Source organism: Ischnura elegans, chromosome 11 (assembly GCF_921293095.1).
Source record: "Ischnura elegans chromosome 11, ioIscEleg1.1, whole genome shotgun sequence".
NCBI lineage: Eukaryota > Metazoa > Arthropoda > Insecta > Odonata > Coenagrionidae > Ischnura > Ischnura elegans.
Genome location: NC_060256.1, coordinates 35,099,394 through 35,126,441, shown reverse-complemented (window position 1 = coordinate 35,126,441; position 27,048 = coordinate 35,099,394). Strand labels below are relative to the sequence as shown.

At 37.2% G+C, this 27,048-nt stretch overlaps 1 protein-coding gene across 4 annotated transcripts; it reads right to left on the bottom strand.

Annotated features, from left to right (window-relative positions):
* Positions 1–1,590: 1,590 nt before the first annotated feature.
* Positions 1,591–26,695, bottom strand: LOC124167697 (protein transport protein Sec23A). 4 transcript variants are annotated; one of them, XM_046545685.1, is made up of 18 exons: positions 26,600–26,695; positions 26,096–26,375; positions 25,744–25,830; positions 25,445–25,600; positions 23,940–24,241; positions 22,292–22,436; positions 21,055–21,099; positions 18,086–18,360; positions 16,499–16,641; positions 14,405–14,556; positions 13,450–13,556; positions 12,503–12,659; positions 11,912–12,063; positions 8,865–9,039; positions 7,717–7,872; positions 6,780–6,845; positions 4,859–4,882; positions 1,591–1,809 (listed from the first exon to the last, which is right to left on the bottom strand). In XM_046545685.1, the coding sequence occupies exons 2-18, from the start codon at positions 26,372–26,374 to the stop codon at positions 1,720–1,722; spliced, it is 2,511 nt and encodes an 836-aa protein (XP_046401641.1). In that variant the 5' UTR covers position 26,375; positions 26,600–26,695; the 3' UTR covers positions 1,591–1,719. The 4 variants fall into 4 exon arrangements, with proteins under 4 accessions (XP_046401641.1, XP_046401642.1, XP_046401643.1 ...); XM_046545686.1 differs by lacking the exon at positions 4,859–4,882; XM_046545687.1 differs by lacking the exon at positions 21,055–21,099.
* Positions 26,696–27,048: the final 353 nt, after the last annotated feature.

Sequence of the window (27,048 nt, the reverse complement as noted above, 5' to 3'; positions counted from 1 at the left end):
GAAACATTGGGCCAAGACTTGTTAAGTGTATTTAAATGTGTGTGTATGTCTCTATTGTTTTGTAGATGTCACCACAGGCCGAGAGTATTTGAGATGTATGTAACTTCTCTAGCGTGAGGGAATGGGCGCCAGGTTGTAACGGTACTTTGTTGTTGTGAGTGTTACGTACGATACGAGAGCAATAAAGCGTTTATCTAAATGGACTACGTGCTTGTTAATTCGGACCTCCTCTCCTCGGGAACACTTCAACTTGAAGCCAATAGGGATCTACAGTATTGAAGGATCAACATACAAAGGATCCAATGCCAAGCTCAAAAATCATACCACTACTCACATGAGCCTCTAGTTATCTCACTCTAATAAACTTCATTTCTAGTTCAGGGGAATATTTTATCATGGAATATTAATTGAATAACACTGCCTTTCACACAGCAGGCATGAAATATGCAACATTATGTAGAATGATTCTAAATACCTCCGTGGATGAGAGAGCAGGGCTAAAAGAAGTACAGGAGGGCAGCTTTTGCGCAAGTCTGAACATTGCCGATGGGCTTTGGTGATGGGGGAGAGAGTGCACCACGTACAAGATAAGAGACGAACTTTGCATTGCTAAATATGTACTCTAACATCTAATAGTTTCAGAAAAAAATGTGAACCACTGACTCTAAGATCTAGCTGAGACAATTTACAAAGGTTCTCATGAGGAGCAGGGGTGCAACCAGGAATAAAGGCTGGGGGGGTTATGGTGCAACTAATACCGGGGTGTGTGGGTGTATGGAATACCCACCAGGATAAGTGGTAGGTGCGAGATTAATATGTAACTTGCTGAATTCTAAGATAAAGGGTTCAAAATGGTGAGTTTTACGACTTTTTGAGGGATATTTTATTAATCCTTACACTATTCTATTAGTAATACCAATCCAATTAAGTAAAATGGAATAAAATTAAAAATTTCTCTGAGCTCTGGGGGGGGGTTTATCCCCAAAACCCTCCCTTGCTGTGCCACTGATGAGGAGGTGAGTAGGATAAACCTTTTTCATCATCCCAGGAGAGCCTGGCCACCCGATTGAAACTGACCCCTGAGTCAGTGAAAGACATACCTGCACAAAACTTCACTGAAGATAAAGAACTTAAGAAATAGTACAGAAACAGATGGAAAAATGGCAAAGATAGTAGCATCAAAGGGATATGTTACATTTGACAATACGCTAGAAGACTTACTTCAAGAAGTTAACCTAATGAAGGCCTGTGAGCGACTGTATTTCCAAGGACCTATGCTACTCATGTTCACATCTTTTAGGTCATTAACAAAGTCGAAAGCTAAGAAACTTTCTATACACTCACCATCACTTACTTTAGCTTTGGCTCCTCAAAGATATTTAGAACACAGGAAAATAAATTAGCAACTCAATGTAAAAATAATGTAGAACTGCATCGAACCAATCTCAGCATTGCTGATTTATGGTAATGATGAAAGAATATGGATAGTTTCCAAAAATAAAACTTGGTTAAAACATACTTTTTATAGACATAAAGATATAATAAAAATTTTCTAAACTTTGCCAAAGAAAGTATTGGATTTGTACATACTTAAACTTATATATATTTATTTGCCTATATATATATTTTTTTTCATAGCTCATTCATACACCATAACAATGTGAGTATCAACATTCACTTTATTTTATCCCTCAAAAAGCAAGTATTTGACGTGAGGGTTTATGCAGTGGAGGAGACAGCCAATTTCTTCAAGTGCTCCATAAACACTTGCAGACTCACGTCATCCGTGAGCACAGGTGCACCGCTATCCTGCAATGTAAGGCATGAGACTCATTAGCCCATGAAAATATGCCCATTGGAACTCATGATCATCAACACCAAACAACAAGAGAAAAGATTCACCATTTACCACGTTAGGGAGAGAGAACTTCCACCACTGAATGAATTAATAGTTACCATATAACTCCTAATTCAAACCATGCACAGGAAGTAAGTGCACTCAAACAAATCAAAAGGAGAATATATTTATGATAAATTTTGAAGGTAAACATTATAAAACATTAAAATTTTGATGCAGTTGTTTATCTTCTCCATGCTACAATGAACCATGGCTTCTGGCACAGAACTAGGAGGGGGGAGTGGGGGCACGTGCCCCGGGCGGCAGATTTCATGGGGTGGCAAAATTTGAAAAGTTAATTAAAGAAGGTTATTTAATTTTTCTAATTACATGATTAAACAAGTTTTTTCAATATACATATACATTATTAAACTAAAATATCAATAAAACTTCTTAAATTTATCTTGTTTTTGAGTAGCACACACTCAGAACAATTACTTTCTGTACATGAATTTTCACATCTATAAATGTAAACATTTAAGCTGTCACCATGACTACAAATGCTTACTTCTTTACCTTGAGTTTCAGTCAAATATGAAAAATCAATTTATTCCACTGCGATTTGGCAAAATTACTGCTATCTTACGGCCATCAAAGTTCAACTATACCAAAAAATGCAGGGCAGAACTTCAGGTATCGTAAATTACCAGGTTAGAATGTTTAATTTTTAACTTCAAAAATGGATCGCCAAAAATGCAATTAATTCGCAAAACCATTGGCAGCATGATAAATAGACTTTTATGCTTGGACCTATTGCCAGTGGCAGGTACTAGAAACACAGGGCTGGCACAATGGATCAAGAAAAGTCTAATGAGCCAGGACCCCTGATAACGGCATCAATGCAATCCACCAATCTTGAAGAAAAACTCAAGAGGAAGACGTATGTATGAGGTGGTCTGGAGCTGTATTACCAATTTTAAGCATGAAATTATTACATTATTCAGAACAAAGTGGCTGACTGGTCACCATTAGGGTAACAAGAAAATTGCAAGAAATAATCGCACAAAAATGTTTAAACCGCCCATTCCCACAGTAAAAACATGCACATATAAAGTAAACTTCTACATCGACCACTATATATGAATAAGCTAGGATACTTCAAAATGAAATGCCAATGAACCGAATACATAACATAAAAAGCAAGACATGGGAATTCAAAACAATGACCTTGCCAGACAGTATGCATTCAAATGCACATTCTTGGTTTAAACTGATACACCTCAACCCCACCTAAAACCTCCATTCATACATTGCCACCGGATAAGGTTCTCCATCTCTGCCGACGTTTCGATGGCCGAGTCATCCATCGTCATCAGGGCTTCGTCCATCGTCATCAAAGCCCTGATGACGATGGACGACTCGGCCATCGAAACGTTGGCAGAGATGGAGAACCTTATCCGGTGGCAATCCCGAATAAACTTCAACAACATCATACGCCGGGAAAACCTCAGATCTTTCTCCATTCATACATATTAAAGACACGGCAATCAAAATTTATCCCCATGGAATCCAATTCAACCAGTTAAAACAATATAAAAATATACTGTCAACATAATGCCTCTGCCATAAAATGACAAAAAAAATGGAAGCTACTGAGATAGCAATTGAAAATTAAATCAAAAAGCTGTATTACAGTAAAAAAAAGCTCACAAAACCTAGGCAATAAAAATGCCTAGGCAAGGCAAAAAATAACTATGCAATGGCTCGAGATACACAAAATATGGGCCTCTTTATTTTTTAAACTCCATCACAGTATACAAGAGAATCTATATGATGGTAGTTTAAAAGAAAAAGAATTATAAAATGGGTAGATGTATACATAAACTAAACTCGTACACTAAAATACATTTTTCAGTTATCCAGACCACGTTCTATGCTTTACCAACTGGATTATAAAACTAAATATGTACACACAACACTTACCAGCTTGATAAGATGGAAAATATATTGGACATGTAAATGGGGTAAATTTCTCCGAACTTTAATACAAATTCAATTAATGCATTTAGAACTGATATGATTATTGTAATTAATTTTTGTATTGTCTTTTATCATTGTATTAGTAAATGTCTTAATTCAGTTAAGACATCGGACAGCTCACAGACACATAGTCCACAGAATTTTGCCACACCTCAATAAACAACATTCATTGACATACACCCAAAGTATAGACAAAGTCACCACGTGTTTGGCAAAAGTCTTAACTCAATAAATAGAACTCAACTAACTACACAACCACACATACCCATTCACTCATAGGCCATTAACGGACAATGGGAAGGAGGGAATAGGATATGCTTTCATAAAAACGTGTGTTCAATAAATATGAGAAACATGTATGTAATCCATGATTATATATTATCAACTAGCAGCCCAACCGGTGTTGCTAGGGTATGATAGTACCTAGAGAAGTGAGGAACTTGGAAGCCCCAGCCCCCTCCCCATGAGAGGCAGATGTGGTAGGCGGTGTGGTAACATAGAAGTAGTGAACATCTTGGTATGATTTTGAGGCACCATCAACTTATTGGAAAAACTAGGAAATCTATTTTCCCCACAAATAGCTCAAAAAGTAGCCAACGGCTCAAGAAACAGAAAAATATGAGCCTCTTTATTTTTTAAACTCTATCACACTCAAAAGTAAAATAAAATTGGTGATCGAGGCTATTTTCTAAATAAACTTCTTAGCTCTGGCTAATGTTGGCTGTAGCAAACCTTTAGGGACAATATAACTGGAAAAATACCCAGTCGAAAGAACATGATTTTTCTTCAGTGGTAATTATTTTGGCAAAATGAATAACAAAAGGTCAGAGTTAGCGATGACACAGATAAAAGAAGACAATGGGTATTGCTCTCTCTCTCTCACACATACACACATAGACGGAGTTTGCATGCAACCACCCCAAGCAGACACCATTTAAGCCATGTACGAAATAAGTTAAAAATAAAAAAATGTATCACTACCGCATGTGGCACTGGCATCAATTGCTGGGAGGAGAGAAAGAAACAACATGTATGAGTAAAACAAAAGGTTCACTACAACACTACATCAATCAAATAAAAAAATTCGAAGTTGCATTAAGTATAAAACTAGAAAAAAGTGCTATGTACTGTTCAGCATTCACTCTACTCACTCAGGAGGGAATTATTTACTGAATCAAAATGGTTTCTTGATGAGAAAGCATCCCAAATAAACAGATCAAAGACTGCATTTATGAAAACAAAACAAGGGCTGATTTTCTTTGACAATTTTTGAGCCAAGAAGGCTTGTGAAGTCAATGAAGAAAATGTTAGAGAGACAACTCTGAAACTGGCTAAATTTTTTAATTCTTTACCAGATTTCACTCAAAATTTATGCACCTAAAATAAATTAAGAAACTCCATCATGTCATTAACTAAGAAGGACAAATTTCTGGTGCAAATATAGAGTAGTATGTATAATTCCATGTTAAACCTGACGAGATCATCATACTGAAATGTAACAAAGCTAAAGAAATCTTATTATTCTAGCAATCGGTCACTTTTAAACTTTATATTTTTGATAATATGTGAATGTAAAAAATAATAAATGGGTAACTACATTAATATTCCAATTAGTATATTATCACTTCACCACCAGTGACACTTTTCCATAAGTTTTAAATCGCCATCTATTTCTCTTGCCCGTAGTCACATACAATTGATAATTTACCTTACATAAATAAATGTTTCACTGAAATAATTTTGGGCACTCTTAGTCTCTCAAATTACCAACACCCTTTGCTACGGAGTGAAACAGGAAGAACATATCAACATATCCGGAAGTTTGATTTTCCTGCGGCAGACATAAATTAGCAATAGCAAAACATAAAGCACTGAGCCATGGAATCCACTTGAACAAGACAAGAATAGTCCAGGCAAAAAGCTTGAATAGAAACTTATCAGAGAAGTCACTGAATCACAGAGAGGATACCAACAATTTTAGCAAGGAAATTGCCCTCAGGGTATGCCATACATATGCTTTGATTAGAACAATGTACATATTCAGCCACAATTTAAAAATCACAATGGCCACGTAAAATACATTTGAACACTTCTAGTATAAACTACACTTTAGGGCTTAAGTGTGATGGAAAATTTTTAACAATAAAGTCAAAAGAAGTAGATGGGTGTATTCAGGAACCTAACTCATTCATAACCCAGGAACTTCCTGCTTCCAACGTAAAGTCAAGATAGCAGCATGATTTGGTAAAAAAATCTTATCTGCAATCCACAAATCAGTCAATCTGTTTATATTCGTAATATGTATTCCCAAGCTATGGATGCTGCCGGAGTAACAATGTAATGTTATGAGAAAAAAATCCCTCTCCATGAAATACTTCTTTTAGAAAGCAGCTAGCATCAATCATAAACCATTGGTACAAAGTAGTGAAAACTTCAAAAGGATTTTCAACATCATGATAGTAAGTATTCATGAAAGTGACCACAACATATAATATTTCCACTACCTAAGGCCAAAACTTTCCTCAATTAATTAATATACGGAGTAATTATTGATAATAAATAAAATATACATAGCTGTAAATTGAATTGAAAAAATTTCTCAATTTCGCCAATTTCTTCAGTAATGTAGAACCAATTCTGGATAACTTTGAAGATTCCAGATATTTCCTAGCTTAAAAATTATAAATGGGATGCTTAACCAACAAGATCCAACAATACTACAATATTTGATTACTCTATATCAATATGTAATTAAAATATCATTCCAGTTATAGTGTCAAAACTTGCCAGCAAAGTTTTAATATTATTAGCTTGCAAGTGCAACATTAACAAACAGTAATTCATGACCATTAAAAGTGAATACAAACACAAAGTCTAAGGAACAATAAGAGATTACACTCACCCCTCCGTATGCATACATGTTGTTGTGAGTCTGCGATGGGTTGACTTTTGATAAAAGGAATCTCGCCTGTAAGAAAAAAGGAATTTAATTTTATAATGAATAAATATGCTAACAGTAAGAGCCATCCCAGTAATTGCTAGGGGTCATACCAATACTTCTGCTTCACTATTGGTAGAGGAATAGAAATTTTATGAAAAGCAGAGATACACATTTGGCCAGCAGCGGCTCTAATTGAGTCACATGGGTGGGCCAGATTATAAAATGCGAGGGCCAAACCTCCAGTTAACGTGGATAAATACGTCATGAAATCCACAGAGCATATACGTTTTATATGACGGAGTTAACACGAACAATAAATAATTGTTCAGCAAATCAACAGTGGTTTTACATATGCCTATAACTGTATACAATTTATTATAATTTAATAAAATGAATTTAAACTTGAGACTTCATTTCTGAAATTTGTTCGTCATATTTGGGTGGGCCAGAGGGTGGGCCGAAAAAAATTTGGGTGGGCCTGAGCCCACCTTGGCCCACTCCTGGTACCACCACTGCACAAATTTGAGAATTAATCAAGCTATATGTCAATTAATATGGAAATGTGATAATGTCAGTCACTATTACTAGCATCATTCATTTTAATACCAGCTTTCCACAAATTAAAATCAAAATATTATAATAAATACACTTACCAAAAGTTCATTAAATAAATTTCTTCAACAACTAATCAATTTCGGTTGAAAATATGGAGTGCTCAAAAATAAAAAATTTTGCATTTCCAACTTGTTATCCATCTTTATCAATCAATTAGAAGTGATCATCGTAGTTCTTATTGGTCATTACTATCCCTCCCTTAACCTTAACAGCATTCATGCGCATATTCCAGAAATATGTACCTATTCGCAACACACAGCCACAATTTATCTGCTTTCCTTACCTGAGACCCGCCCTGCTCCGTGTCAATGTATCTTGGCATTGGGAAGCGAGTCTGCAAGATCTCCTGTGCATCATCCACAGGAGCTTGCAACAATTGCTTGAAATTCTCATACTCAGGCATGTCCTGGTATCGCAGCTGCCTCCACTGGGCAATGGTCTGATGTAAACGAGAGAAAAAAATATCTTTAGAGCATATTTCAAGAGGATAAATTTTTAAATTACTGCATTTCATGTAGATTTGTGACAATGCCACCAACTATGTACTGCTTCCATTATTCATTTAACAGCACCGCTGCTACATACTAACATCAGATTACAATGCTGAGGCAAAAAAGTGAAAATAAAATGATCACAGAGCAGCGTGAATATATGTATTTCCCAATCTCCTCTGGCTTGATGGCAAACCCAAAAAGCTGAATAATATATGTACCTTAAACTTAAAGGCAATGGACATCTCTCAATTATAAATGTCAGCAAAATCAACCTCCCTTTTCTACAAGACTAACTTCTTTAAGGGAGTAATAAGCAAACACAGAACTACAACTTGATTCCCTACGTAAACATATTTGAACAGTGAAGGCTGAAGGATCTAAGGTTTTCCCGGCGAATATACTGGAGGAAGAGTTCTCAGGTTTCCAGCCGGGTCCAAGGGTTTTTCTGCACCAACGTTTCGAAGGCTAAGTCTGCCATCGTCTTCAGGGTGAAATCACCTGAAGACGATGGCCAATTTCACCCTGAAGACGATGGCAGACTTAGCCTTCGAAACGTCGGTGCATAAAAACCCTTGGACCCGGCTGGAAACCCGAGAACTCTTCCTCCAACAGCGAAGGCTATTCGAGTTCTCCACCGGGTAATCTCCTCCATGGCAGGAGATTACCGGGTGGAGAACTCGAATAGCCTTCACCACCAGCATACGCCGGGAAAGCATCCAATCTTTTTTCATATTTGAACACATTGCAGGTATCTTTCTTCATCCATTCTTACTGAAAGATATCTTTTATTATCTTTATTTTTGAACAAAACTTAAGATTAAAATTCATGAGCCCTCTAAGCCATAAAAATTTCTATGGCACAATAAAACCCCCTACAGTATCCACTTCGGTTATACTATAATCATTATGGTGTAAGACAACAATGAAAGCAACCCACTTCTCCGTGGAAGATGAGTAGCTGGAAGAAGGTGTCCATGAGAAGGATACGGTCCGGCTGGATACTGCTCGTGTCCAAGAGCACAGGCTCGGGTGGGCCATTGAAGCTATAGCTGTACAGGATTGGCTGGATCATGACAAGTGACTGCGTCATATCCTCTCTCATAAGCATATGCCTGTAAAAGAAATTCACTTTGATCACGTACTTAAACACATCCCTTCATACACTTCATGATTACAGTACAAGGTCTCAGCACCATCCCAGATCTCTAATATTAAATCTTTTACAATTTCACCCAAATAGCCTACTTATCACATTGTTATCTAGTGTATAAGCGCGTGTAAGAGCCGCACACATATAAGAGGGGCATCCCTAATTTAAGCATCAAAGCTAAAGAAAAAAAAAAAAAGTGGCATTTTGTAAAAATCCTATTGCGTGGTGTTGCAGACATGTGCCTGGACTTAGACAGTTATCAAAATTTCCTCTTGCAATACTAAACATTTACGTGGCAATTTTTTCAGCTAAATTTAGGCGATATGTATGGCTCTCAGAGATAAGTAGGCATTTACTTGTAGTCTTAACCTTAAATGCTTATAAGGGATGGTCAGATCGGATACCTCGGATCCAGATATCCATGGATACTGCCCTTCACCTTATACTCCGGATCAAAATTCATCAAAGAAATCGAATCTGAATTCAAAATTTGAAATCAATGCTTTTGTGAATGCAACGTCTCATAAGAGGAAGCAGAGAGAGTTCCAATCCTCTCTTCGCGTACTCTGTTGCTCTATGCTTGTCCTACTCACGAACAATTTTGTTTCAAAGCTCTCGTAGGAGTATTGCAATAGAATTGCAGCAGTGGAAAATTTTAAGATAAAACACGACAGGCACATAGCATGAACCATCCCAAGAGATTGAACAACAATCAGTGGAATCTCAGCGCTGTAGGATAATAACCACGTCATAGATTTCACGGAACCATACTCGGCCCTCCATCAGCCAATGCCTCTGCCGTTTTTTTCCTTTCTGAGACCCCAAAGACCATAAATCACTTGCCTAAAAGGAAAATATCAAGTTACATGGGAACAATGGAAACGTGTTTCATCCCTACCCCATCTCACCAACTGGCCTTTTCCGGTCTACCAAGTTCAATTCTCCCAGTTTCTGGAGGCCAATTGCTAGGTGAGTCACCTACTGAGCTCGAAGATATCTCGATAGCTTTCAGCAATTGTATGAATGTATGACACCCACAAGGTTCAAAAAAGAATGAGATCTAACACGACACATATGGGACAGCTTTCAAGTTTTTTAACTTCTGATTGATTGACACAAAGCTTTATAGTTACAACATGGCTACTAACATTAAACGTAGTCAAACAGCACAATTTAGGAAGAAACAAACATAGCATGAGCACATTCAAACAAGACGAGACGGACTGGAAACTTCAGGCAAAGAAAACTACGTATATCACATTGCTGTGCCTTCGCCCCTTTGCTTTGAAGGCAACGACGTCACCTGCAAGATCGGATGTGTTCTTCCATTGCTCCTTCGCTCGCAGCCTTGTTGCTTGAAAGAGGGAGGGAGCACGCTCCTTCCCCTCCACCTGTCCCTCAGTGCTCTTCACTTATAAGCATTTCCGATTTCTTCTATCCACCATTTAGTCCAACAATCTACGCACACGTTCGAAATTTTTAAACTCCAGGTTTTGACACCAATATAATTTTCAGTTGCAATAATCCTCATAATAGCGTCTGAAGATGATTTTTGAAAAATCAGGCCCTTAGCGTAATGGAAATTACTCGGCAAGACAGAGATTGACCATTAACGAGGTATCGTCCTTCAATACTATGCGTTTCTCTACGTTTGATATGCGATTAATATTTGCAGTATAAATGCTGCGGGATGCCTACTTGTGGCAGTAAATTTAATGCCCCCTCCGGAGCGAAAAACCCTGAGTGATATTTTCCATGTTCAGCTGTGAGGTACTGACGTGACGGCGCAATGCCAACAAGCATGAAAAGCAAACAGGAGCATTTTAAAAATACGTTACTAAGGGTGAAACTACCCTGCCTGCCGCTTGTTTTTGACTTAGGGTTTCAGATGACTGACTCTCACTGAAAACCAAGGCCACTCAGTTCCCCTTGGACTTGCATCCGGCAAAGGGGAGTGGGGAAGATAAGAAGTTTGTTTAAGGTGCACACCCCCATTTTCGACTGCAATTTCTGGGAAAAAAGGTGCGCCTCTTACACGCGCTTAACGGTATTCCCTGTTTCGTAGTATGCACATGCGCCATGACACTAGTGGTCTAAGACATGCTCCTCATGAAAAAGTATTGATTTTAGCAGTGGCTTAACTAGGAATATGCTTTGGAGGGAATGAGATGACCTGGGGCTGGAAAAGTTTTGAAAAATGACATGCCTAAATATACATTTTACATAATTTTGGCACTAAAAATTTAATCAAGCAGATACAGTTATTACATTTCAAAACTAGGCAATGTTTTTAAATAACTTTTTTATTTCTCTGATGCTTTGGGGGGGATCTATCCCCTCATCCCCCCAATAATTACGCCACTGGATTTTAAGACAACATTTTGTCCTAGCAATGTTTCTGTATATGTACATATATACCTCTCTTTATACAATTGAAGGAACATCAGATGAAAAAAGTAATCACGAAATAGAGTCAAGCATTAGCAAAACAGGTCAACAGTCCTGAGAATAGTTTGATGAAGCTTCCCAGTATCCCTACAATCAAGAAACAAAACATTGATAATTGAATAAAAAAAGGTAATTTAAGCCAAATGTACTTCAACAAAAACATAAGTAATTTCTACATCCATTAGGATTCAAGAATTTCGGGAGGATCAGAAGACAAAAAGAATATCAGAACAGACGTTACAGAAAAGAAGAACTTGAGAGATATTGGGTTAAACTTCGATGAGTTCCAAGTTGGAATAGAAAAGAGACAAAAGTGTTCTGGAGTAATGAAAAAAAGGCATTCAAAATGAAAATAATTTCAAAGATCTGTGAAGGACGTAGCTCACCTGTAAAATGACGTCTCATCAGGACTGTTGTTGAATACTTGAAGAAATTGGGATCTTCGGAGATGATACATGAATTGCGGATACAAACTGAAGTTTTCGGCTAAACGGAAACTATTGGGATCGTCTTTGGCATACTCTCCAAACTTCTGGCACTAAAACAAGAATTGCGATTAAATAGCATAAATATACTAAAAATGACAGCATAAACAAGATTATCCATTCACTCAACAACACACATGTGATTGAGTCGTATTTTGATTAGTCAAATAGATGATCATGAGAAGCCACCTTAAGGTTCAGATCAATTTCTGACAAGTGCACTTAGTGTATATTCATCAATAGTAATTATACTAACAGGTGCAGTAATTTTCCACACTATTTCATTAGGTCAAAGTGTTTCAATGTTTTCACTTCTTTATAAAGAGCTGTTGATATTGACAGCTCTTGATAATGATGTGTAAAATTTGAAACCAGTTGAGCAAAAATAATAGTGTGGAAAATTACTACAGCTGTTTGTATCATTACCACCTTAAGATGTTCACACAATGAGGGGGAGGGGTAAACACTATGGCACTACACTACGGCACTTACCAAGCGAATAAGTTGGCGATCCACCCATCTCATAACGTCAGGCCCGTCATCTGTTGTCTCCGCCCTGTACACAACCATGCGTGCCATTAGTACTGCTGCTGCCTCCTGGTCAAAGCCCGCACTTATGTGCATGTGGTTAGCGCTTGCATCTGCCCAACTGCAGTCAAAGAGAGAGGAACAAAAGTCAAAACAAAACGGACAAGTCAGCCCAGCACAGTGCCTAGCAGTGGTGAATCCAAGGAGACGGAAGGCAATTCCAACCTTTACGCCTTGGGAGAGAGATTTTTCCCTCAGGGATGATGCGTTAAAAATTACCTGAGGCTAAGAAATGATGAACATAAATGAATTTCAAATGCCACTACAATATATTCATTCACATCACCAAAACAGTGACAATTTATTTTAAAATTCCATTAATTTCCTTGAGTCTGCAATGACAGTAACTTTATTAGACTTTTCTTGCATGGTTTTACAACTGAAACCATGAATAATGGACTAAGACATCTCAGGATGATATGGATATGAAAAAAGCAAGCTCAGGGCAAGGGATGAAGACAGCTAAGAAATAACTCAACTAAAACTCAATACAGGCAATCTCTTGTTGTACTTGCACTAACAAACTTAAGTGCAACCAGTTTGGTAATAGGAATGATAGATGACATCAATTAGACATTAGTTTTTTCCATAAATGCTCCTCAGATGTAAGGCTTATTTTTTGTCACCTATGTAATTTAATTTTTTCTACAAATCAGCTGTTTGACATGCCAAGCTGAGGCAAGTCAAGTTGCTGTGAAAGAGGCTAAAGTGCTAGGCCTCCCATCAAAAGCTGACCCGCTCAAAACAAACAATGCACAACTCAACCAAAACCTACTCAATTTCCAATCATCTGACCACATAATTGAAGGCACAGAATCAGAGAAAGGGGAAGGGAGAGCATGATTACTCACTTGCGTGCTATTGTGGTGACCCGTATTCGTTTCTGTCCACTCGAGTGCTGGTATTGCGTGATGAACTGAATGCATCCTCGACCTCCTTGCGGGATTGGAGCTGTGTGCTGACAGTAGAGAAAGGAAGGATCAGCAAATAAAGACAGGTCACATCAAATGGTCACAAACCTCAAATCACCCCGTCGAGAGGTCACACCACTAACATGACATCCATTATTTAAGATTTCATCCTTGTAGAAGGAGGTGAAGGTGGAATGCAAAATACACACTCATGTCCAAACTTTTGATCATTTTGGTTTAAAAATATTACTTGCAAATGTAACAACTTAAAATGCTGAAAATAACTTACACTAAATTTATTCAAGGAGAGCAAGGTCATGCTAATTAAGGCAAAGCCAAATGAGTCTATTGCGGAGTAGTAATTCTCCCAACCCAGTAAGTAGAGTGAGAGTCTTGCCTCCAAAGTGGCTTAGCAAGCATAACCTCATCTCCTGTGTTTCAAAATGGACTTGACACCCAAACATAATAGGTAGACATTCCCATTGATATTGGCTTCCAAAGATGATGACTAGGTAGAGTAGCTGGCACTATTTAACATAATGAAATCACTTAGTCTTATTTCCACACTCTTTTATTTTGACCGAGCTAGGTTTCAGCACACAAGCACCTTGAAAATGGTATTCCATCAAAATACTGTGGAAATAAGATTCAGTGATTTCATTTCGTAAATATTAATAATTTTCACAGATTTACACCTGAAACTATCTTTTAGCTGGCATTATGCATGACCATCAATTGAGGAAGGTCTGCATTCAGATCCTAATGAAGTGTATTGATTTCTCACATTGAATTTCATCTTCAGTGAATGAAATTTTCCATATTACTTATAAGAGATTTTTTAAAAAATTAAAAAATTATCAATCAGGGATAGAATGCGAAAAGGGGAATCACCCACCTGATTCACAACTTCAAAGAAGAAGGCACATGTAGTGCTAGGGTTGAAAGTGCAGAATTTCCACTGGCAAGTGTTCCCGATGCCAATCTCTTGGTCCGACACGCATCCACTCTTGACATTGAGAGAAACACACGGTCCAATCGCTCCACAGACTGCAGAGAGAAAAATAAGCGGAAAGAATGAAATCTCCTCAGCATCAGATTCATTTATTTAGGAACAAAATGAGAAATATCAGACATGGCTCGGCGGAATTCTCCATTTTTAAGCTTCAAAGAATAAATTAGCTTTGCCTGAATAGAATGCTTTGTAGATCTAGCATGCATCTGCTTCGTGTAAGAGATTTTTCACTTATTTCTGAATCCATCAGAAGCTTGTGTGTCGATTTAAGCCCTAGCACCTAGTCTGTAGCGCACACCAACCATCAGGGTAAGCTTGGGTAGTTCTAGAGTGCTTAGGATGGAAATATGACATAAACTCAGGATATTATAAAACAAGGTAATAGAAACATATCAGGCCTATAGTAAACACATGATTTACAAAAAAACAGCAAATACAAGGTGTGATAAAAAAAACCGGACTGATTTATTTCTGCGCCAACTGTTCCATGTATCGAAACGAAACAAAGTGCGCCATCTAGCAACTTATCTGACGACTAAAACAAGAGGTGTTGCATTTGCTTACAAAGAGTCATTACTTAGCAGCAGCACTACGTGTCTTAACCTGTTTGTTGCCCCGTGCAATGGCAGTAACGAAGGAGCTAGAGGAACAGCATGTGTGCGTGAAATTTTGTTTCAAACTTGGCAAAAGTGCTATTAAGACTTTTGGAGAGATTCAGTATACCTTTTTTAATGAAGCTATGACTCTAAGCCAGTGTGTTGAGTGGTATGTACAGTCATTTTAAATCGGACAGAACCTCAACAGATAAAGATTCCCAAACGGGGCAACCTTCCACATTGACAGACCCCAACCATGTCAAATTGGTGAATGATTTTGTGCAGGAAAATCGTTGTTTAAATTTTAGGGAGGTAGCCAAAGAAGTGAACATTAGTTTTGGATCCTGTCAGACAATTTTGATCAACATTTTGGGCATGACGTGCGTCTCATCAAAATTTGTCCTTCATGATGGCGTTTCCTCCATGATAATGTGCCAACTTACACGCTGATCATGACAGAGGTTTTTGCCAAAACCAGAACTTTCAGGATCCCACAGCCACCCTACTTTCCAAATGTGGCTCCATCAGACTTTTTTTTTCAAAATTAAAATCAACCTTGAAAGGGCACCGATTCAACTCTTTAGTGGATATCAAAACTAATTGTATGGCAGACCTGAAGAGGATCCCTAAGGTGTCTTACCGGGCAGGGTTCGAGAGCTGGAAGATATGTTGGCAAAGGTGTGTTGTCAGCCAAGACATGTACTTTGAGGGTGATAAGTTTGATTAAGCTGTATCCATCGAAATAAACAAGTTATAAAATCAGTTCGGTCTTTTTTTGATCACACCTTGTATATAACAAATTTATAGTCATATTACAATCATTCAGGAATTCTTCTTGGGCTCTACACCACGTCAATTCAGTTGCATTGGCCGACATTTTTGGAAAACAACTTGATTTCCATTCTCAAGGTGTGTTACTGTCTGAATATCCAAATGCACGGGAAATGTGACAATATAACAATACCAATTTTTCGCACAATACCATAGTGTTAATCTGGTGTAGAGCATGAGAAGAATTCCTGAATATTATTAGCCAGGAAAAATTAAAATAGTTTATATTATAATCAGATTACTTAGGATGCATGCATTTTTAAAGGCTCTCAACTCAATGACTTCAAAATTTTCCAGCATCTTTCCCATTGCATTACTTTCTTTATGCTCAGGAACTTCATCTGAGCAACGTATCACTGATAAGCAAAGGAGGAGTTTTCAAAGCTTTGGGCAAGTAAATACTTCTCAATAAATTTTCTCAAATAAGAATATTCTAACGCTTAGACCCTTGACTAACTAATATCTTGACTGACCCTTCCCAAAGGATTCTAGTGCACATGATAATTCTTATTGAGATAATAAATTTATAGCAATTGAAGTTTGAATATACCTTTTAACTCTCGGGACGCTTTCACTTCGAGAGAGCCGTTGAATGCCATCTTGAACTCGCCTTTCTGATCTCGTGCAAACACTCGCTGGAATGTCTGCTTGAATAAAGTCGAGTTGAATGAATCTCCCATCACCATATGACCACTGCGGATTTGGGAGAAATGGACATTGTTTTAAAATGCATAAAATGAAATGATGGAGGAATGGGTGAATAACAACAGCAAGTTAAAAATTGAATCAGATGAGCTTTAGTGGTGAGTTATGCCAAACCAGAAGGAAACTATACAACTTCAAAGTCACCATTGTTTACATTGAGCTTGCCAGGGTTTCCTGGTTACCTGATATGCAGTCCAAATTTTTAAAACTTCCAAGACTTAAAATTAATGGCAAAGCAATCATTTACAGCACACTCTCCATTATCTAGCATTGTAGATGATGATGAGTGCAAAAAAAAACTCTTGATTAATTTTAGAAGACTCTTCAACGGTTAACTAATGGGAAATTAAGAGGAATGCTGTCTGCATTTATTTTCCAGTTCATTAGAATTTTTTCTTTCGAGAAATTCCCATCTGACGGGAAAAATACCTAATTTCAAAAAATATTGGCTGAAATGATGATGAGATCCAGTTCTCACATTGGCAGGCAGGGTTCATACCAATTTCCTGTTTCCAATTTTCCTGACTTTTCCCTGATTTCTGGTCAGTATTTTGAAGTTTCCTGACTTTATATCAAGCAGTCACAGATGGGATTTCAAGGAAAAGTACTGCAAGGTATATTGTGGCATTGAATCAAGTAGCACCAAATCGGTGCTACTTGATTGATTCAATTCCACAGCTTGCCTTGCCGCACAGTCAGGATTGCCACAAAATGCCCACCTTGTATTCGTGCACAGCAACACTCCATGCATTTAACCGTGATTTTCATCTTTCTGCTGTGCCTCCCAAGTTTTCCCCTGACCATACTCAAATTTTCTAGACTTCCCTGACCAGTATAAATCAAGACAGAGAAAAACATATGGAGAGTCAACAGAGAAAGACAAAGAAAAAAGTAGTTATGCATCGAATCCTCCATTTTCACAAACCCGAATCCAAAATTGAATCTTTCAGGGATTTGAATCAAATCTTGAATCCAAATTAAAATAATTTTTTAAACTTACTGACAGCATGTATGTATATCCACCTCCAGGAAGAAATGTTTCATGAACAGTTAACTGAGCGATACTACTTCCTAGTTCCCACATCTACCCACAGGAAGAACTATTTGCAGCTCTTGCATAGACCGCAAGAGAAACAATTTCAGAGACCACCAATAAGAAGTCCATAAACAATTTCCAATCCAGACACCAGTAACGCCCGGTAAGCTCAACATAAACAATAGCAACTTTGAAGTTTTATAATTTAGAGTAAGCCATTTTAAATTTTGCTCCTACATTTTAGTTACAGAAAGAACAATAGGCAACATTACTGTGCTACTAATTCACTTTATAACTGCAACAAAGATATTGTATTTTGTACAGCTCTTCGTGTTCTGGGTTGAATCTTATCGATGACCCATCCCTAGAAAAATACAGTAAGACGAGGTTTCTCACCCGGTGGCATTACAGCATTGTTTCATCTCAAGGAGGCCTGTCTGATCGAGGGCACAAGAGTACACGTCAATGGCATGTCCAGAGGATGATGCACGAGCAGCAAGGGCCTCGTAGTGCCTTGTTGCCTTCTTAGTGTACTTGGCTGCATCCTTTTGGAGGTCATGATGAGATCTGATGGGCTGGCGCAGGTCGTCGTTGACCACTTGACCAGGTCCTTGAGAGCACGGCCCACCCACAAAGAGCATTATGCGTGCACCAGTGTTAGGGTACGTGCACTGTGGCAACAAAAAATGTTAATTGTTTTAATCTGGGAGAAAACTTGGATGCAACGCATTTTCATAGGCATAAACAAGAGTCAACATCAACAAATACACAAAAATGGTAGATAAAACCCCTTAAAAATTGTACATTAAATGCTTGTAAGCCACTGAAAAAAGTCCTCACTAAAGCAGAAATTTTGCTTCATTATCAATTCTAATAGAAAGATTCACTTAAAAATTCTGATGATATGTAGAAACATACACCAGAATTGGTAGTGAATGTATCATACAAGATAAAGATTGAGTAAGTAACTCATTCCGCTGAAACAACAGTGGTGAAGCTTAAGGATGTGCTCTCAGACCGAGAACACCCTACAAGATTTTTAGTAAAACATAAATAATATAGGTATGTATTATCATAAAAATATATGCACAATACATACCTTAAAACCCCAAAACTGTTCCCAAGAAAGCTTGTCAAAATGACATTGAATTTAAAAACTGAGCATTTAGCTTTTAAGTGTTCAGAGATTTAGGAGTATGGCAGTCAGTAGACTTCAAAATGGCCCCATAGCATAAACACAAATGCCTATTTGCTACTATGCACTGGCACCAACTCAATGCAATTGTTGATCACCGAGATTAATCTATTGAACACCTCTGAGTTTCAGAAAATGAACAAGAGATGGCGTGATGGGGTGGAAAAATTAACAGAGTCTAATCCAGGACATATGAATAAATATGACTGACTGGGAATGGGAGAACACATAATGAGAGCATTACATTACATTGATGAATAGGTAGTTATCTTTGTAACTACGCACTTGTTATTTTATACGCCTCATACAATATAAAGAATGATTACGGATAAAAAATGGGGTATTTATCTTTGGGGTCAACCTTAACTTCCTTGAGCAAATATTAAATTTAGATTTAAGATTTATTTAGCTTTGCCACAATAAAACAACAAGTAAACTAAAAGTAAATGATTGTCAATAATTGAGATTAATATAAATCCTAAAAAGCAACCTATACTAATAACTCAACTATGACTCAAGACATCTAAATAAATTAAATTTTAGAAATAACAGGAAAAACATCATAAATTTCAATTAGTGATCCATTGACATGTATTTTGAATGCTTACCCAGACAAGCATATGATGGTCAAACTATTGTAAGACCATAAATGTACATGCTTCAAAGTAAACTCTCTCACAATGTCAACACATATTTCTGGCAAGTAAAATGAAAAATTTTTGCTGTGAGAAACGGCGAGAAGCTAAACTGATTCATCTTAAGATCTGAAGGGTTATGCAAATATAATGACAGACCCTCTCATAAACAGGGGTACACCTGAAAAAAGTGACACTGGCATCAACAATGCCACACAAATGTGCATGGGTACAAGCAAATGTGCAAATTAATGGCAAGCATTATTAATTTAAAAAATCAGAAAAATTTTGGAGGGGTAACCAATAAGAGGTAAGCAAATCCATTTCAAACCCCAATCAGCATTTATAGCAAGGGTAGGATCCACAATTGAAAAAAAATGCTTCAAATGCAAGTAAAGCCATCCAAGTACCTAAATATGATGATTGGTCATCATAAAAGTTTATTTAATGAATATTATTTAAATGCAGCACTTCTAAAAAGAAAAGTAGAAGTTATACAGTGGAACCTCGTTAAAGCGAGTACGGGCTATAGCGACACCCCCGCTATTACAAGAGATAGCCGATGCACCGTCAATTGACCCTATAATAAGCGTGTTAAAAAATTCGTTTTTGCGAGACCCTTTCGGTGTTGGCTCTCGCCATAGCGAGGGTTTTACCGCCAGAAGACTTTCCTGAAGACTCCTTAACCTCTGTAATTGCTAGCGATCTGTTAGAAATGAAGTTAATGGAGTGCTCAGTCTCAAATTTATGTGGTAAACTGTCGTTCGATAAATATAATGATGACGAAACAATGCTTTGCATAATTTTTATTCCGTGCGGCGCTTATAAATTGTTTGAGTAGTTAGTCGTTATTTGAGTAAGGAAATTTAGTGATGCAAAAAAACATCGCCTTTCGTCTGGATTTATGCTTACGTTTATCGGATAGATGTTTATCTGTCGCCGCACCACTCCTGTTCCTGTATATCTGTTCGCAACAGGTATATTGGCTATTATTTGCTCCACCTCCGGTAAAGCGACAATTCGCTATAGCGAGTATTTATTAGTGCACCGTGGGGTGCCGTTATATCGAGGTTGCACTGTATGCCCATTTCATTATTCTGCCCCTCTGAAGATACTATTTTTACAATATCCATTCACTATTCCTCATACACGGTATTCTTCTGTTCCACTTATCAGAGATCACAAAAAAGCTGTTTCAACTTAAGTAGAACTTGAGAAGGGAAAAAAATCACTCCATGAGAAATACAACTCTGCAAGATGGATCAAGTTTGCACCAGTGATAAATAAATTTTTGTCACTAGAAAACTGCAAGCAAGTTGTTTCTATTGCTACAAAATAAACTCCCGATAACCAGTCATAAATCCAGTTCCAATGGAGTATATGAGTGAATTAGTTATGGAATATAGTTAGATATGAACCATATGGAGGTGTGACATGAGGTTTTTCAAACTGAATGAAACTCTATCAAAACATGCGGTCAGACTTATGAGCTAGCAAAGCATGGAGAACTGAACAAGTTTCCATAAATGATTTACCCTTGTGGGATTGTCTTTGAAAAGTGGACCCAAACCAAGAGAAACCTATGGGAATAGAAAATAACAAAGGAGAAATAAGAGGTAATGAGATACTATTGAGTATCAAACAATAAAAAAAATAGAATTACGAAAAGCCACAAGCTATTGAGTCAAATAGAAAAGCAGAGCAGCAAGAAATATGCAGAGAAAACATTTATGTTAATCCCAATACCATGAGACTACATGACAAGAGTAATACTACATAAAATCTAACACTTTCACAACAGCAAAAAACACTTTGCCTTTCCAGAACATACCAGGACTGTGGATGACATCAATTGACCTTTCATTATATTTTTTCTACTTTTTACAAAGAAAAATGTGGCATGAAATGTTTCAATGAAAACAAGAAATACAGATCCAAAATAAGATTAATAAGAAATATGAAATATTTACACATATAAATCACTTGAGAATTTAAAGGAGTTCTGCTGAGAGATGGCTGAAGAAAACAGGATATATTCAATAACCCAGCAAAGATGCCATTCTAAAAAAAAGGTTCTTCTCACAGCTGGGAATGTAAGCAATAGAGTAAGGAAGCACTTGATTAAGACCTACTTATAGAGTATGATTTTTTTTACAGCAAAGCGGTATGGAAGCATTAAAAATGCAGTGTTACAGAAGAATCATGAACATCAAGTAGGTACATCCAATGGCATTATTCTTAATGTGCCAATATTTGATGCGCCTCATATCATTGCACACTTCCTGCCAAATTTTATACACATTCATGACCTCAAATGATATAAAGGTCATCGATAATTTGCATAAGAGAAAAACTTTGGCCATGCTTGTCCATTCATTTTCGACAAGAAACAAAAAACTATGAGCTTACTGGCAAAGATATTCTGTAGCCTACGTGATGAGGCCTTGAAGCAATAAAATGCTTGCCCAGTTCCTCTGAGGTGCTGATGTGTCTCAAGCAGAGACTTTCCTGTTACCATAGCCAGAATCATGCAATCATTTCATCCGTCATTTCCAAGTGATCACTATAGCAATCACTAGAGTGATCACTCGCAAGTGATCGTCACCGGCAATTGTTTTTCGCGATCACTCTAATGATGAGGATTCCCATCATTTTTTTCATCACTTGTTTGGTCACTATGCCACTATGAAACTACTTTATGCAAGGAGTCTACAGCTGTAAGTTATTATAGTTCTGAGGCCAAGTGTAATGTACTAGAAACTTGGACTTTACCTCAAGGAGGCCAACAGCAATCGAGAGGGCCACTCCAGTTGAGCGCAGGGAGCGCTTGCCTTGCGCCACAGGCCATGGATCACGCTGCAACTCTCCAAGGAGGTCAGTCAGGCTCATGTCACATTTGTGCACTGGCTGTAGGAATCTGAAAAATCAAGAGACATGCAAAAATAGCACAAAGCAAGAAATGCATCAGCTTAATAATAATACACAGCAATGGTCATGCTTCATGCATAGGTTTTCAATTTGTTAGCAGCAGTTGCTGCTTGATTTACTTTAACTATTAATGTGACCAGAAAAAGGCTTACAAGACTGCATATTATTGGGTAAACTCCCAAATTCTCTCCCCATTTGTGGTCTATTATTCCCACCACAAAATCAATTTTGCAGTTTTCATTTCCTGAATCAACTGACTTCCTGAACACTTCCCTTATACCCTTTTTTCAGAAATATTCACAGAGGCCAATAATCAGCTCACCTTGATTCATCCAAAATAAAATGAATAATAATTTAGCCAATACGTCTGTAAGAGCAACACTATTTCATGACCAATCAATAATTGTCTTACACTGATAATGCTAGAGTATTAATCAGCAATGGACCATTATGTTCATGAATATAACTCTGGTTAGTATTACTGAAGGCTTTGAACATGATCCTTACGTTCACCTGGCCACAGATATAAGAATTTAATTATTTTAAGATGTTACATGGAATTTAAGAGATCACAACATCCATAAGAGCATTAAGGATTCTCTAGAAAGTTTTCAGTAAGCAGTTCTTTTTATTTCTGAATTTATAGACATGTTCGCCTATGTGAAACGATTCATCTGATAAAAAAGCTACATGAACAAGGAAAGCAGGTAACAAGTGACAGAATGCAATTTTTTTCGAGGCTATGATACACACCCCTTATGACACGTACATACAACAAATTTGATGGGACTGAGTAAATAGCAACTTTGCTACAAGAGGGTTAGGTATACGGGAGTACTATGCTGGTTGAAATGTTGTAGGATGAGCAAAGAGTTAATGAACATTAAAGATGCCAGTCACAATTACAGCAGAGGCATAGGACCTCTGCCAACACATTTCTGAGGCTTGATACTTGAAGTTTTTTCTGATTTTATTCATGTATTATTTACATGGGTAGGGCTTAGAACTGGGGCTATGACTTCTTTATAAGGAGGTTACAGTAAAATTTGGCCATAGAGGGAGAAGAAAAATGTTGTCACAAGATTTTAACCCTGAATAGCTAATGCCAGTAGGAACCAAAATTACTAATGATGACGAGGTCGAAAACGCACCATTTTTAAACTATGTACATAAAGTTTTAGCCAAGCACTACAATTTGCCGTGAGTTTGCACTTTTGCCGGATGTTCTGAATAACTCATGATTTTGAATGCTTTCGCTGCCAGAGATCACTCTGTATCCAAGGCATCTTACAACAGGGCAACCTCGCAGCCAATTTGAGTGCTTGGCTGAATGTTTTTGAAGCTTAAAAATAGTGCGTTTTTGACCAAAAATTCATAATTAATTGTGGTTCCTAAAGGCATCAGCTATCCAGGGTTAAAAGTTCATGATACAATTTTTCTTCAATCTGTATAGATAAAAGGGTTTTATAGTAGAAACATTAACATTATTTACCTGTTGGCAGGGGAGATGGGCTGTCCTCCGGGGCCTCTGGGCTGCTGTCCTGGGCCCATCATGGCTCCTCCGTGGCCATGGGGTCCTCCGTGCTGTCCTGGGCCTGGCTGGGGCATGCCAGGATGCACCTGGCCCGCCATTGGGCCCCCACCCACGGCTCCTGCCCCCGGCCCTCCCACTGCCCCACCCACTTGAGCGTACTTGCCAATGCCCAGCATGTCCTGAACCTGTAATGCCGTCAGGTCCTTGGTGCCCCTGAACACGTAGCTCTTTGAGCACCCCTCGCGACCCAACTCGTGCACCTGCACAAAGCAAAAGAAATTTAATCGCCACAATTCTCTAAAAGTATTTAAAAAATGATTCACCATCATTTGCACACAGAAACAGTACAATTGAACATGACTTGAAGTAGCTATTAAACTCTGATACAAGAAAAAAAATTGGAAAAATGTAACACACTAAAATGCACTACGTCGGGTATAAACTGCATAGATAAGAACTACAGATACTTTCCTTGCAACTACGTATTTGCTTTAAATCTTCAATTTTAATGCAAAATGTATCAATTTTTACAAGTATATAATGTCCAAATCTATTTGCAAACTCTTAGTTTAATATTATTATAATGATAAATGCTTTTCTTCAAACTCATCACAATCACAACAGCAAGGAAATATTACTACTGCGATGTATGTAAGGCTACAATCACAATGAGACAAATGAATGTCGGACAATGCAGAAATACATTTCACTTTTGTAATTTCCAGATAGAATTCCCCGGATGAATGCTGATTGCTACATGAAGTAAGTATCGCATGTTACAGTCAGTATGTATCCTGTCATTCATATTTATATCATTAAAAATTAAGATTATTAAGAAATTTATTCTATCTAATGGTCTCTCAAAGAAAACATTTATTTTCTGGCAAATAGGATAAAATGTTTTCTCCTCCTAAAAACTAACAGAAACATTTCTAGTTCATACTCAAAATATGAATCACATAAATATTAGGGCAATTCCATTTGTGACGGAATTACATTTAGGGAAAACTATGCAGAAGGATATTTTGATAAAATGATAAAATAAAAAAAAATTGCAGAACTTCTAACTGTGCATGATCAATAAACATTTATGAAGGTGATGTTCATATACAGAAACAAAATTAACTATCGAAATACCTTCTAAATATTCCCAAAATTAACATAAGACGGAATTACTGCAGGTAAACTTCCTAAGTGTAATGATTTCACACATCTTCAAAACTCCGTGAATTGAAATTTCATTTGAAAACTTTTAATAAGGCACTGGATAATGTTTCAAATACCAATTTCATAAAATTCAATCATTTAACTGTTGATTTATCAAAATAAAATATTTCCAGCCTAAATGTTAATTTGAGAGAATAAGTTAACATTTTAATGGAAATGCCCATTAAAGAATAATGGTATAAAATCCCAAATTATGCAGGAAATTCTAACTACTACAAAGGTACGGATAAATGTACCTGCACCATCCTGCCAAAAGTGATGAGTCCAATAAGTGCATTGGGAGGCAAGAGGCTGAGAGACATCTGCAGGGACTCCTTCAGAGCCACCAGCTCCTCCTCTTCTATGCATGTATCCACCACAAGCAGGAAAATTGGGGGCAAGCTTTGTGCTCTCTGAAAAATGTACACATATTAATACACAATGCTTCCATACAAGTTTTTCAGAGACTAGTAATTGATAGAAATCAATAAATATACATCAATAATCGAAAACAGAAGCACATATACAATAGAATAGTATTACAGTGTTCACTCACAGTGATAGTGTATTCTATGGTAGAAAATGTATGAACCAATTCAGCTGGCTGGTGCTGTTCAGAAATAGCTGCATATTGGGGAGGAAACTGGAAATAAATACACAGATCTTAAGGATACTGGACGAATGATTATGCATCATAAAAAAACTGAAAGTACCACCAATACATTGAGTAGTTAGACAAAACTTATGCTGAGCATTTACGATGAAATAGAGATGATTCTTGCAAAGATGAAATTATTCTATCAACTTTACAACTTATCATAGACTCGAAAATACTTTTAAATTGACTGAATTTTTATCTTAATATTGAGCTATGAACAGAAAAAATCTTCCATTGTTGGTACACTCACTGGATTTCTCTGGAAACAAAAATTGCAGACCCATAACTTCGCTCTGTAATCCACCTGACAAAGAGGGTTTAGAATAGCTCTACACGTATTTCTTGTGCACAATACAGGGTCGTACTGGATCGGTGGAAGGTCGGGCCTTTCATTCAAAGGTTGATAAAGGCATCCCAAGGGTACTACCAAACGTGTGGCATCAATTCTGCTAGAAGGCCATACGTTCCAAGTAAACCTAACGCCATCCTTTTCTTCGTTCTGCTGGATAAATTCCTCGTAGGTAGTCATCCTAAATGATTTAATAATAACTATTAATTAACATAACCTCTTGGTAAGTGAATTTTACGAGGCATAAGTAACGAAAAACACTATGTCTTGAAAAGCAACGAACGGCTTTCGCTTCGACACAAAGGTTAAGGTATCAAAATTCAGAGTCACTGAAGTTAAATAAATACGCATACTTATTTAATATATACTAAGTATCATTAAGAACAGTTTGCCTCGCTCACCTACCTTAATTAAAAAGATGAACTACCGTAAAATCCTATAAAATGACAAGCATAGAAATGAAAGCCGGACACGTCACGGTTTTCGAACAGTTGAAGAACGAAAAAGCTGACGACTGCATCGAAGAGCCAATCATAACTCTCTTTTCTCCAGTTGCATTTCTAGCGGTAAACTCGAATAGTAAATAAATTGAACGAACATCACGGTCCTCAATTTTGAAGGCATTTTCATGGTCCTTATGTGGACCATGGTTATGTTTATCCTGGTGCATTTCAAAATTTTATTTCTATAAAAATTCATAAGAATTAGTGGGATGTAAGAAATCCGATGTAAATTCGAACACATATCTAAAAAAAATCAATCAGAGATACGGCTACCGGAGAGTAGATAGGTCTACAGATCTCTTTATAAAAAATCGATAAAGCAGAAAATATGAATATCAAGGATTAAACCAT